This window comes from Cucurbita pepo, chromosome 2, assembly GCF_057944985.1.
Source record: "Cucurbita pepo subsp. pepo isolate OVF chromosome 2, ASM5794498v1, whole genome shotgun sequence".
In the NCBI taxonomy this organism is placed as follows: Eukaryota; Viridiplantae; Streptophyta; class Magnoliopsida; order Cucurbitales; family Cucurbitaceae; genus Cucurbita; species Cucurbita pepo.
In genome coordinates this window covers 10,762,877-10,776,971 of record NC_141799.1, presented here as the reverse complement: position 1 = coordinate 10,776,971, position 14,095 = coordinate 10,762,877, and the positions used below count along the sequence as shown (strand labels likewise).

The following is a 14,095-nucleotide window of genomic DNA, read 5'->3' as shown; positions in this document are numbered from 1 at the left end:
CAAACACTATGACACATGTCTCGGGATCTTCTCTAGAGAAAATGAGCCGAGAATATATTGGATATAGAGTATACCTAAAGACACATGTCTCACTAACGGTAGTGTAAGTGGGAGATTGCTAAGATTTATTTCATAAAACCTAGTAATTGATTATTTAATTTTTTAATAATAATTTTGCTTAATTTATTAGCAACTTAACCTTGTCCATTATTAATATATAAAGTCATTAATATAATTTTCAACAATATATAATTAACATATAAGAAGATCATATTAAATGATATGTATTACATTATATCTGGTTAGATACTTTAATATATAACTTAATTTGTAATAGTTACAAATGATTTGATTTAGATCGCTCATGTGGAGACAAGTAAACGTACAAAATTATGGGTTCTTCACATCCTCATCTTGTTCTTCAAGATAATACAAGCCGCATAACGCTTCATGGCTTCCTCCTCTTCCTCCATATTTATGAACCCAACTCCACACCTTTTCAATTCAATGTTCCTCGAAACAGATCCGCCATAGTTAACTTGTAACAAGAACCGAAATTCAATCTCTCTAAATCCCTTCATCTTCCTCCTCAGCAACTGGGTTCGAGCCAAAACAAACAACCAAATATGATCCATTTTCCTCATCCCAGAAATCGTCAACCCATTAACAATAACATCTCCCTTCTTCAAATTCCCCTCATCTGGGCTCCTTCCGGCGACAGAAGCAATAATGGAGCCGGAAACATCACCCCCGCCGTCGCCGCCGCCACACACGACACATAGAGCAAAGCGAATCAAATTAGAATTCGGCGCGGTCGGATCCCATTCGACGGTAATCGAAGACCCCATTTTTGTGGTGAACCAATCAGGAATCTCACTTCCCGGAATCACGACATTGAATGCACCATTTCGAAACAACATGCTCTGCATCCAGGAAACGATCAATGTCTGAAGCTTTTTATTGCCACCCAATTGATAGCAGTTCATAAGATTCAACTCTGTCATGAAATACAATTGCTCTGTTTTTAACATCTCTGGAATGGATACAAGCGAGCCGCAATCCTTCGACAAGATCCTTAAAATTCTCGGTGGCAGCTCGGGGATGCACAAAAGCTTCTTGCATCGATTCAAATTCAATCTTTTCAGGTTTTTCAGCTGAGAGATTGTTGTCGGAAGCTGACTGAATTTATTGCCACTCAAATTCAGCTCTGTTAATGAAACCAAACACTCAATCCCTTCTGGAATGGATTTGAGGTTGCAGTAGCTGAGATTCAGTTTGGTCAGAGAGAACAGAGTGGCCAATAACGGGACCCCAATTGGAGAATCATCGGCCATTGAAGCTCTGCAAAGACAAAGGAACAGGCGTGTCATGATATCACATCGGCTCTGTTCATGCTCTGTTATGGAGGTGTGGTCGAAACAGAGTTGGAGTAATGCATTTGTGTTGCCGGAAAATTGTGGGATGTTCTTGAGCTTTGAACAGCCCGAAAGAATCAGTACTTGAAGGGATTTGATGTTAATTTTGGTTGGAAGATTGGTGAGATTGATGCAATCTTTCAGATTCAGAAAAATAAGGTTTTTTGCAGCGAAAATGGATGGATGAATGATGATCAAACTGGTGCAGCCTTCGAGCTCCAATCTCTCGAGATTTGGAATTTCTTCGAAATCTGGAGTGTTTGTCAAGTTCTTAGAGTGGTTTAGATTGATATACTTCAAGTTCTTCAGATGCTGTCACAAATTGATCACATAATAATAGTTCGATAATAGCTCGAGATGTCCATTTTGTTGGATGAAAGTGTCCCACAACGGTTAATTTAGGGAATGATCATGAGTTTATAATTAAAGAATACACTCTCTATTGGTACGAGGCCTTTTGAGAAAACCCAATGTAAAGCCATGAGAGCTTAAGCTTAAAGTGGACAATATCATACTATTGTGGAGAGTCGTGTTCGTCTAACACATTTAACTAATAAGAGCAGAAATTCCAAGGGCAGAAATTCCAAGGGAAATCTATCCCATGAGAGCTTAAGCTTATGTTGAGAACTCAAGGGCAGAAATTCCAAGGGAAATCTATCCCATTTCAAATATCTCACCTCCGTTGGGAGCCAATGTTCTAAGTCATTTTCTGATCTCTCGTACTTAAATTGGTTCATACTCCAAAACCTTTAAGGACTTCAACAATACGATTTAGCAGCAACCTGAAACCATTAAGAAACAAATGGAACATAATCGATGTCAATTACGTCAACTTAAGAATACCCTTCTTATTTCTTTACTCGACTGTTACGTATAGTCCTTGATGTCAAGGTCGAGAGAGATCTTACCAGAGTTTTCGATCTTGTTCACGAGTACCTCGATTTATCGAAACGGTTTATCCTCGTCCACTCCGGCTGCCCTCGTAGTCTCCTTTCTCTCCCTCTACGCCTTATGTGTTGGTTTGCTTCCCATGGAAGATACTTTGTGATGTATGCACTCTTAAAAAAGACAACAACTTGGGAGCTGGGATCCATTCATCATCCACTAAACACAATTCTTTTATGTTTACATTATATTTTAGGTCAAATTTTGTGTCCGCTCAATTAACAAAAATACTATTTTATGTGTGTGGTGTGTTAGATGATGCACTGTTTTCTTTGGTGGCATCATGACACTCGTCTAGGCCCTCATGTGACCGGATGGACGCCACTTGAGGGTCGCTGCTTCTCTTGTTGCAACGTGATAGTCACAATCTACTCTCTTCATAGTTAGGTTGTGACATTCTCCCCCGTCCTCAATGACTTACGTCGGGGCACAATCATTGTTAGGTTAAAACAAAAAAACTTTTAAACTTAAAGTTTCAATAATATCCTAAAAACTCTATTCTCACGTTTTAATTTAACTCTTTCCTTTATTGTTCCTAATATTTAAAAACTTGTTTGAGAGTTTTTTTAGGACAATTGTTTTTAGCTCGTTATTTAATTATAATTAATTTTAAATACATTTAATGTTGGTTTCACACTATTTTTTTTTAGTAAGTTTATTTTAAATTTTTAATGTTTGGTTTTAGGTGGTGTCCCCTTCTATTTGTTTGTGCCTTGTTGTCCTTTGGCTTAATTCAAATATGATAGTCGGTGATGTTAATCTTGAAATAAATTGTCGTTCTATGCATAGTGTCACGGTCGTACTTTTCGAATCTTGCTACGTCATGATCGTAACACAATTATGATAAGCCTTAAGGAAAACTCAAGTTCCATTATAGTTTTTTCATCCGGCTTTCCAGCTTCATCAGACTTCAGGCTATGTTCTCTTTCGTCGATTGAATACAACTCATGGGGAAACTAAACTTTGTTCGGTCATGCACGCTCCCCGTGCATGCATGTTCATGTGCTCGCGACTCTAGTTGTCTTGTCTCTACCATAGACCAAGTCTTATGGTTCAACCTTGCCTCTTCTCTAGGCTCATGTCCTTCAAATGCAATGTTATATCTCATTTCATTGTTTTGATTTCCATCATAGCCCGCACAGCTTCATGATGGAATTTCAAGTTTGGAGAATTTTCGGTTCGTTTAACGTCGGGATACCATCAACGACTTTTTGTTCGTGTTTTAGGGTGATTTGGAAAAGATACTTTCTCTTTCTAATATCCCAACAATTTCCCTACGAAATACTAACGAAGAAAATGAGCTTATTACAGTATATATTGGTGCTTAAAATCGAAACTCAAATTTGAAAACCCTAATTAGGCCTTTGAAGAACATGGTGAAAAACTAGATAGTTTTCGACACTACTATGAGAAATGTTCAAATTTGATGGTTTTGACACGTATGATCGACAACACACACTACAAATTTTTGTTGCTCTTGCGAATTTTCGGTTCATTCAATGTTAGGATACTATCGACGACATTTTGTTCGTGCTTTAGGTTAGTTCTAAAAAGTTACTTTCTTTTTCTAATATTTCAACCATCTTCATAGGAAACAATATTAGGACTTGAGTTTAGAAGAATCGGAGCCTATAACACTATAGACAGGCGCTTAAAACCGAAACTCAAATTTGGAAGCCATAATTGGGCCTTTGAAGAACACGGTGAAAACCTTGAGTTACGGTCGATATTTTTTCAAATCTTCCACTGTAAATAACGTTTAAATATGATGGTTTTGATACGTGATTAGCAACCAACACCAAAAATTGTTTTTGCTCTCGACCAATTTTCATTTCGTTCAACATCGGGGGTACCATCAACGACTTTTTGTTCATATTTTAGAGTAGTTTTGAAAAGTTATATTCTTTTTCTAATTTCTTTAATTAATCAATTTTCGTTTGTTAATTTTAAGTCACTCCCGTGTAAACCTAGAGCCACACTCTTATGTACTTTATAACAACTAGTGCATATTTGTATAATTATTACAAGTAAGTCGATCATTTCGTGAATTATTTTTAATTACAGATGAATCAAAAGTCCATTTTATCCCTACCCTATCACACCTTAAATACAATCAATTTTCTAACCAATAATTTATTTAAATCATAAAATTGACACTTAAACTATCATCATAGGAGTGAATTCCGTTTCTTATTGGTTAAGCATCTTAATGTTTGACACATAAAATCGGCTACAAAAGCCATTTTCACCCATACAACAAAGAGAACAAGCATTCAAAGTTCATAATTCAATAATAATTAAAATCAAGTCCTATAATTATTCCGTAAAATATTAATGTTACAAATCAGTTAATTTATAAAGAGATAAAATATTTATTGATCTAGTGTTATACAAACTCATTACATAATATTCTCGTTACATAATATTTCCATAGATACCGATGAACCTATTTCTTTATATATTCGATAATATTTAATTACAAATAAAATAATGAAAATTGTTATAACATCATGAAGTATGGGTTCTAAAATAAAGACAGAAACGAACTATCTTCCTATATTTATGGAGGCAGAAGAGATGGGGCCGACCGACATGGACGAAGAACTGTTCCACATTGTTGAAACCTCCTTCGCCATGGATCTTGAACTAGACTCGAACAGAGCTTGATAGCCAGCCCATGGCTCCAGTGCTGGCAGTGGGTCTTCTCCATTAAGGAACCTCGTGACTTGCCTTATGCAGGGGCGAGCTTCTGGGTTCCACTGAGTACAGAGAAGCCCAAGTTTGAGCACCATCTCCATCTCCTCCACCTTATAATCCGAACCCAACTTCGGATCAGCCACATGAACAACATTACCCGTTTCATACAACTTCATCACCCAATCCACCAATACAAACTGCCCTGATCCCAGAGGCTTTCTTCCACATGCCACTTCCAGCACCACTACTCCATACGCATACACATCCGCGCTCTTCGATGCCTTCCCCGTTCGAAACAACTCCGGCGGTATGTAGCCGATTGTCCCGACAACTTTCGTCGTGTGCGATACTTGGTCGTGGTCGTATTGCCTCGACAAACCGAAATCGCTCAATCGAGCATTCATGTCGTCGTCTATTAGAACATTGCTCGGCTTTACATCTCGGTGGATTACCACTTGCTCCCAATCTTCATGGAGATATAGTAATCCTGCAGCAATGCCTTTGAGGATGTTCAATCTTTGCTCCCAATTCAAAACGAAGTTTTGAATTGGATGATACAAAAGAGAATGAAGGCTCCCATTTGAGATATAATCGTAAACTATGAGAAGATCGTTGTTTTTCTTGCACCATCCTTGAAGATTAACCAAGTTCTTGTGTCTTAATCTTCCCAAGCTTTCGATTTCCGCTGCGAATTCCTTCAATCCTTGGCTCGAGTTTCTTTTTACTCGCTTTACAGCAATCTCAGCTCCAGTTGAACGTAACGAGCCTTTATATACCGACCCGAATCCTCCGATTCCGATTTGCTGGCTGTCTTTAAATCCATTTGTTGCTGTGTAGAGGTCTTTGTAACTGAATCTGTGAGGGCAATCTTTTTCCCAGTCCTCTAAGCTCTCAGCTTTCCTCATTTTTCTAAACAAGAAGGCTAAGACAACAATTCCCACAATGACCAGAATCGATGAAACTAATACAATAACCATAAACTGGGGATTGGATGCACGAGGATGGCTCTGCCGTTCTGGTTCTATGGGAAGGAGAGAGTACCTCAGCGGCCGTGCCGGTGCATTCACGGCGAAACTCCATCCCAGAATGTAATGAGAGCTTGTTTCGATTCCGGTTGACGCAGCGAAGCCAACGTACATTTTTTCCTTTAGAACAGGAGTTAAATCAATGGGACAGGAAAGGAGTGGCTTCTCTGGTTTTTGATCTGTCAAAAGGCCTATATAAACACTCGCACTTTTTCTGGAACCATCATATTCAATCCAAACAGCAATTGGGTCACCGGAATCAATCAAGATATGGTCCAAAATGGTATCATTAAAATAGGAATAAGAAGCATGTTGGGAGGAAACAGATACAACACCATTGATGTTAATCCCAACATCGTTTCCTCTGGAGTTCTTGAGCTCATCATGTCCTTTAACAGTGTCAAATTCAACAGCAAATATATGGTTGGATACGCTTCCATCGTTAGAACGATTGAATAATCCAAGGAAGTGCCCACTTTCAGCACCTTCAAACTTGGTTGATGGAGCCAAGGTGAATGCAAAGACGTGGCCGCCATGGCCGGGGCTGGATGGTTTAATGGCAAACACAAAAGTTGTGGAGAAAGATGAAAGAGAAGTGTTATTAATCAGGTGAATGGCATCAGGGTAGAATGCATGGCCTATGACATTTTGTGAAGTGTTGGTGAGCCTCAATGCACCAGATGGCATCACAACTGCGGCTCCATCGCGAACCAATCTTTTTCCTTGGCTAAATCCATTGTATAATAAAGAAGATTCTGCAGAGAAAGCTGCTATATGCAAGAAGATGAAAAGAAAAGCTAAAGGATTTGGAAGAGCCATGTGCCTTTGGAAGAAAGCTCTAATCAGCTCCAGAAAAGAAAGAAAAAAACATGGCTATCCATATGAATGAACACCGTTGTTAATATAAATGAAGGGAGCTTTGAATTGGTCGCAATTGGAAGCCAGACTTATATGGACCACTGATGGGGATGGGAGAGCCGTGTGAACACTGAATGGTTTGATGAGGAAGTTACTGAAATTTCAAAGCTTCAGACCCAAATGAATCTTCTTCTAAGAAACAAAAACTAATACCACACATTAATTTCTGAATAATACACAAAAGTAAATGAACTTGTGAATTTTCTCGGTTGTTTGGAAAAACTGACGTAGAAATAAGAGATTCTGAAAAGTCTTTTTGAAAAATTCAAGAGATTGTTTTCTTGTTATCAGTGAGATGTCAACATCAAAACAAGTCAATTGAGTTGAACTAATTGAGCCAAGTTTGTCAAACTGGGTTAGGCAAGTCGAGTTGAGTCGTGCTAACCATGCTAGCCTAAGTCAAGTCTATCCTCGAAAGTGCACACTTGAAACCGTATTTCTATCCTATATATCATGGAAGAATGCGCCTACAAGTGTAATGGCCCAGATCCACCCCTAGCAGATATTGTCCTCTTTGGGCAGCCCTTTCGAGTTTCCCCTCAAGGCTTTAAAACACGTCTGCTAGGGAAAGGTCTCCACACCCTTATAAGGGTGTTTTGTTCTCCTCCCCAACCAATGTGGGACATCACAACAAGATATGCTCACTAAATCCTAGTTCGTATCCCACCTTTCACAAAATCCTAATTGATTCACGCGTCACACAGTGTGTATGATTAAGTACTATGCTGGTGTTAAATTCATTGTTTCTTCATCCCGTTTCTAGGTTGAGTTCATGTAGGTCTAGCTGAACTAAATTTGTGCATAAAACTTCAATAGAAAAGATGAAGTCATTAATTGGAAGATTGGTCACAACAATAGGAAACCAATGAGACTTTTCAAAGTGAGTTTTTCGAGCATTGGCTCTAATTTTCCAACTTTGTGGTCATTAGGATTGGAGTTGCGTTCTTATTCAAACTAAACGCTCTCTAATATTATGTTCCGCAAGTCCCCTTAATATCGAAGCAAACTCCTCTCTTTATATAAGATTTCAACCACTTGAAAGCCACCACGAAGCCGCCACTGTTTGAATGTTTCCTTTTGCATGTTAGGTGTGTATGCGCCATATAATTTACTGACAGGCTGCTTAACCACTTCATGCATGCAACATCTTTGCGTTGCACTAACTATGGGTACTGGAACAAGTTCTACGAGAGTGCAACCGTGGGTAGCACAGGGATTAATGTGTTGTACGAGGAGACGAAGACTTCAAGAGGTATTGGAAAAAGTACTTCAAATGAGATTGCCAAAGCCTAGCACCACACTAAGAAATCTCGACAGAATGTCAAGTATGCCCTACAAGATGCAACGAATGTGATGGCATTGCCCAACTTGTTAAATATGTACGATGCAGAAAGGGTATTCCGATCATCTACATGCACCTAAAAGTTATGAAGAAAATCTTACGGTATATTTGGGGGACTGAATCCTTCGGGTTATTCAACACTAAAGTTCATGCTAGATGGATATTCTGATAGTGATTGGTGTAGCGATGTGGATGATCGGAAGAGTACATTAGGATTCATGTTCTTTTTGGGGGACACAGTATTTACGTGACTTTCAAAGAAATAACCGATAGAAGGCTACCCAAATTTATTTGGATAGCACATCTGCTATCGAATTGGCGAAGAATCCGGTTCACAATGAAAGAAGCAAGCATACTGATCTGAAGTTCCATTTTATTCGAGAGCATATGAAGGAAAAGGAGATAGAGCTAGTGCATGTGAAAAGGGAAGACCAAGTAGCTAATATCTTTACGAAGCCTAGTGCCTCTATGAAAGATGGAAGAGAATTAAGTTTCAGACCTAATAAACTTAATTCATCGACATGAACAAATTGAAAAGGCCAAATTTAAGAAGTTTATTGGATACATCTTGAGGTTAGATTCATTTGGTAGATACAATCATCATTGTTCAGAACAGAACAATATCCCAAAAGGATATTTCATTTAAATTTGACATGTTGGGTCTTAGAAGAGAATGAACATTATATACAACAGTTTCTACTGAGGTTCAGCACATAGAATACCAGCTCTCAGTACAAGTTCTCGAACCTGGTAAAGCATGGACCAGCAAGAATCAATTTCACAGAAGGGTCAACATAGTTCAACGCAAATGCATGGACCAGATAGAATATAAACCAAAGCCACGAATCTCAGTCAAGATATCAAAAGAAAACAGCGAGGGTCAACTTGCTTAACCAGCGAATCAAAGAAAAGAAGAAAACAAAACGTTCATAAGGTGGGAATATTTTAGGCACTGATTTTTTCCCGCTTCTCTTTTGTTTTAATAACTTTTTGTATTAAATGTTATCATCAAGAGCTATCTTTACTCTAATTTGGTGTGGTGAGTGTATCATAAAGGAAATTAACACGTGAGAAGGAAAAAGGAAAAGTACCTCATACTATCTTCAACGCCCATTCTCCCAAGCTGTGTATATTTTTGACTGCATTAAGTTAGCCATTTTGGAGTTCTGGTGTTCAGCTGATGTGGGGTAACTAAGAATCATTACTTCTGTTTCACTTATAGGCCTGTGATCTTCTTGGTTATAGTGTTCTTTCAGTGACACACAATTCCTAGCAAGTACATAACGTAAACCGAGCGGGAGCTTCGGTAATGACTGGAGCCTACTGCAGTTGTCCAAGACAAGGCATCTGAGATTGATAAGCTGACACAAAGTATTAGGCAGGTTGGCGAAAAAGTTCCTGCTTAGATCCAGAAACTGCAATGAAGACAGACAGCTGAGGTTGTTGGGTAGGTCTCCATCTACCAGCTTGCAATCACTAAAAATCAGAACTTTTACAGAATGAAAATTCGATAGGCAAGTCATCAACTTCAAACCAAATGAATGTGAATTATAATTCCTTGGTGTATCCCAAAATGGGAAGAACGAATAGCAGAATTTTCGGGACAGGCCTTCGCAGTTGAATACTTCGAGGTTCGCCAGAAGTCGTAGAGACAATGGGACATGACTAATAGAAGTACCACTCACATCAAGCTTCTTTAAACAAGAAATGTTTCCCAAGCTGTCTGGAATTTGATCAAGCTTTGAGCAGCCACCCAATGCAAGATGTTTAAGCGATGTCATGCAACCAATCGAGTCTGGGAGTGTAAGAAGATTTTTGCAGTGTCTAAGATCCAACAATTCGAGGCCAGTGGGTTTTCCAATCGACTGATGCAATTCTCGAATAGCAGTGCCATCTAAATGAAGCTCTGTCATAAGTTTCATGTTTTCCACGATCTCTGGAAAATTTTCAAGTCTTGAACAACCAGAAAGAACGAGAATCTTTAGTGATTCGAAACAAATATTAAAAGGGATTCTTTTGAGAGATTTGCAATCCTTAAGATCCAATAAGATGAGATGTTTCAGAGCACCGACAGATTGATGAAGCTCCTGCAGTCTTATACAACCATTCAAGACCAACCTCTCAAGATTTGGCACCATTGACAAATTAGGGGTCTTGATCAAGAACTCAGAATTACTAAGGTTTATTATCTTCAATTTATCTAACCTCTGTTAAAAAAAGGACATGGCTACAAGAATGTCATGATATTATCAATTCAACCGTTGAAGAAAATTAAACAATGCTATTGATAAAAGTGACGTACCTTTGCTCCCTTCCAAAGATTTTCAAGGCAGCTATTCGGTAAACTGAGTTCCAATAGTTCACTCGGCTGGAAACGTGACGGTAAATGTCTTAAAGGATATCCATGCCAACTAAGAAGTCTCAACTTATCTGAGAGATACTCAAGATCTCCAGAAAGGAACACATTATGAACAAGCAACACTTTCAGGCCGGTCATTGTCGAAAAGAACTTGGCATTTAAGTGTGACTCTCCATGCTCGTCCAAGTCCAAGACTATGGATTCAATGTCTTCTACTCCCTAAGAATATGCACGGAGGTGAATTCAAAGTTCAAAAAACGCTTGTTTCTGAACTAAGAGTAACATTGCTTACATTCTTTATTGAAGCTTTACCTGACTATGCCTCAAAGCATGGTTGACATCCTTTCGACGCCACAGCCTACAGCATTTTCCTGACGACTCCTCAAGAAAAATTTCTTGACCTAATTTTTTCAGTAAATTATGCACCTGTACTTTGTTACCGTGCACGGTTACGAGGGATTTCTCCTGCAAAATTTTTAGTCCGTCAGCAGCATCAATTCCAAAACTCTTGAACGTGTCAATGACTTGGTCTTTGCTCCTTCCTGTAAGAAAACAAGCAATATCCAAAAACATTCTCCTCTCTTGAATTTCAAGTGCATCATAACTAATTTTCAAGTTTTCATAGACTTCCCTGTTTAAAGAAACATTTAAATTTTTTACGGCATCTTCCCATGACGGAACCAATCTACCGTGCAATGAAGACCCAAGAACCTTAATTTCTGATGGGAGGCCCTCAGCATGTTTTATAAATTGCATACAAAGATCCAAATAACCTTTCTTAAAAGACTTGACCCCAAATGCTTCATGACAGAAGAGCTGAAGAGCCTCTTCATCATTAAAACTCTCAACATTGTATCGCCTATCAACTCCAAGAGAAACAAGCAAACCTTCATCTCTAGTTGTAATGATGACTCTACTTCCAAAACCAAGACATTCTTCTCCTCCTATCAGTTCTTTCACCTGGCTCACACGATCAACATCGTCAAGAACAACAAAAACTTTTCGATTTTGTAGGTTTTCCTTTATCATTGCAGCTCCATCACCGTCTTTAATGCGAACTTTTCCTTTTAATAGAGTCATGGAAAGAAGTTTCTCCTGCAAGGATACCAAGCCTCCAACATTCTTTAAAGCTTGCCTAACATTCCGCAGAATGCAACTTCCATGAAATTCACGGGCAACAATTTTGTAAAGAGCTCTGGCAATAGTTGTTTTGCCTATTCCACCCATCCCCCATATCCCAATAAAGCGCACATCATCCAGCCCCATGCCCAAAAGTATATTTATTCTGCTTAACCTCAAGTTCATGCCAACCAAATTTTCATCATTGCTAAGTAAATCAGGACGCAGATGATTGAAAACATGCTTAACAATTTCTTGGACTTTCTCTGTTTCGGTCCTGTTCATAATACAACCACCTAAATTCAATTTCAAGTTCTAAATTCAATTTCCAAGGGACATGAGAACTTTGATACTGATGTATAAGAGAGAAGGAGCAAGGAATCATACTCGTCATTTACATGCCATCCAAAGAGCCCTCCAACTTGTCTCATGGCATACCTCCAGCTCTGAACCTCTTCGAAATTCTCCTTGATGTTACTCTCGTGGTCAATAAAGAAATTTTCATAAATTCCAGTAGGACTGATGACATCGAAGGAATTAATTTTGTGGAAAACCACGAGAACTGTTTGACCTAATGTGTTCTTGCAGTGGACGATCTTAGCCAATTCCCTCAAGCACCACTTGGAATCCGCATAGCGTTGAGATAGAATAACAATGGTGGAGCGTGACTCCTCAATCGCTTTGATCAGCACGTCGGCAATGGCCTTCCCTCTCTCGAGCTCATCGTCATCTCTGAAAACCACAATGCCTTGTCGCCTGAGAGCTTCGTAAAGATGGTTGGTAATGGTCTTGCGAGTGTCCTCGCCTCTGAAGCTCAGAAAAACGTCATACGACCATCTAGGAGAAGAAGAAGAAGAAGAAGAAGAAGAAGAAGAAGAAGAAGAAGAAGAAGAAGAAGAAGCAGCCATTCACAACCTGATCGCCGTGCCGGAGAAGGATTAGAAGGAAGAGAAGCATTCGAAGTAGATGGAAAATGCTACGAAATCTGGACTTTCCATTGATTTTCAGAAACTTTTTCCACCGTTCCGCTCTATCAGACGACTGACGATTGAAGTTTGAAGTGCTGACCATTTTTCTTTTTTCTTTTTCTTAAATATTCTTTTTATTATTTTATTATTTTATTATTTTTTATTATATAAAATAATTAAACAAACAAACAATGTAGTTTGAAACAAATAATAAAAATAGAACAGATTTCTTGTCTCTATTCGAATACGTCTTTTTGTAATTTATTTTAGACCAATTTTTTTTTTAAAAAATAATTAAGGAATTGTTTATTTGATAGGTTGGGTTTAGTGTTTCTTAAACCTAACCATGGTATTGACTAATTTCAATATTTTTTATTTTAATTTTAATATTCGTTACAGTAATAATTGTTATTTTTTTTAATTATTCTTTCTTTCTCTCTCTTTCCTTGTTTAACTTTTGTTTACAATTTTTTTAAAAAAATTCACAAAATAAATTTTTAAGAATTACAAAAAAAAAAAAAAAAAAAAAAATCGGCCAAAAATAACTTACTCGTAAAATAAATATAATATTTTTTAAATTCATGAATATATAAGTAAATGATGTCGAGATAGATGCAGAGTTTGAGGAAGCATGCTGGTGGGGGACAAGAGACATGACAATGCAGAGGCAAAGGAAGAACAATTGCCCTGCTTGGAAGAGACTCCAACTAGTTAGCCTCACCCTACATCAATGCTATGATCACTTGGAAGCACGTGCAAATATCTGAAGTTGGCCTCACCCTACATCGTTGAGTTCGTCAAGGGTCGATTAACAGAGACCTCAACCAATTGAGTGGGGGAGGATGTCATGGTCATGTTTGTCCAAGGAGTGTTGCTTGTAGCCGTATGTCAGATGTCTTGGTCATGCTTGTTCATGACATGTTGTCTATAGTCGCATGCTCATTCCAAACTCCCTTTTACCTGCTTTCATGTTAGATATGTTTTTACTATTTCCTGTCGTGTCTATATGACCAGTCACCAAAATTATGTTTACACCCGCCAAAGTTAAAATGCCCCCAAGTTATCAATTCTTCCTATTCGAGTTATATACTATCAAAGCCGTTGTTGTTACTTACTTGCTTTTAGCTTATAACATTGATTTCTTTAAAATTATTTTCAAACATTTTTCTCAAATGTGACACAAGGGTCAATCATATGTCGATATTATCTGCGAAGTCTGAGATTTGTTCGTTAGGTTTGAATAAGTACCGCACAACCATTGTCTCCAAGAGTGAAATTGTAACACCGAGGTCATGCCAATGCTCTCC

At 38.3% G+C, this 14,095-nt stretch overlaps 1 protein-coding gene and 1 pseudogene across 1 annotated transcript; both read right to left on the bottom strand.

Annotated features, from left to right (window-relative positions):
- Window positions 1-384: 384 nt before the first annotated feature.
- Window positions 385-12,879, bottom strand: LOC111788424 (TMV resistance protein N). The gene is made up of 5 exons (XM_087121372.1): window positions 12,208-12,879; window positions 11,014-12,097; window positions 10,645-10,920; window positions 9,449-10,549; window positions 385-1,730 (listed from the first exon to the last, which is right to left on the bottom strand). Exons 1-5 carry the CDS (start codon window positions 12,726-12,728, stop codon window positions 402-404), a joined length of 4,311 nt encoding a protein of 1,436 aa, XP_086977498.1. The 5' UTR covers window positions 12,729-12,879; the 3' UTR covers window positions 385-401.
- Window positions 4,796-7,132, bottom strand: LOC147793646 (putative L-type lectin-domain containing receptor kinase VI.1 pseudogene; annotated as a pseudogene).
- Window positions 12,880-14,095: the final 1,216 nt, after the last annotated feature.

What these genes read in the sequence shown, in the direction of transcription:
- LOC111788424 (XM_087121372.1), bottom strand. Translation starts at nt 12,728, where the DNA reads ATGGCTGCTTCTTCTTCTTCTTCTTCTTCTTCTTCTTCTTCTTCTTCT. An exon ending in GGATGGCATGTAAATGACGA is followed by an intron (nt 12,098 to 12,207) that starts GTATGATTCCTT and finishes TATTATGAACAG; the next exon opens with GACCGAAACAGAGAAAGTCC. An exon ending in CAGCTTGGGAGAATGGGCGT is followed by an intron (nt 1,731 to 9,448) that starts TGAAGATAGTAT and finishes ATCAATTTGTGA; the next exon opens with CAGCATCTGAAGAACTTGAA.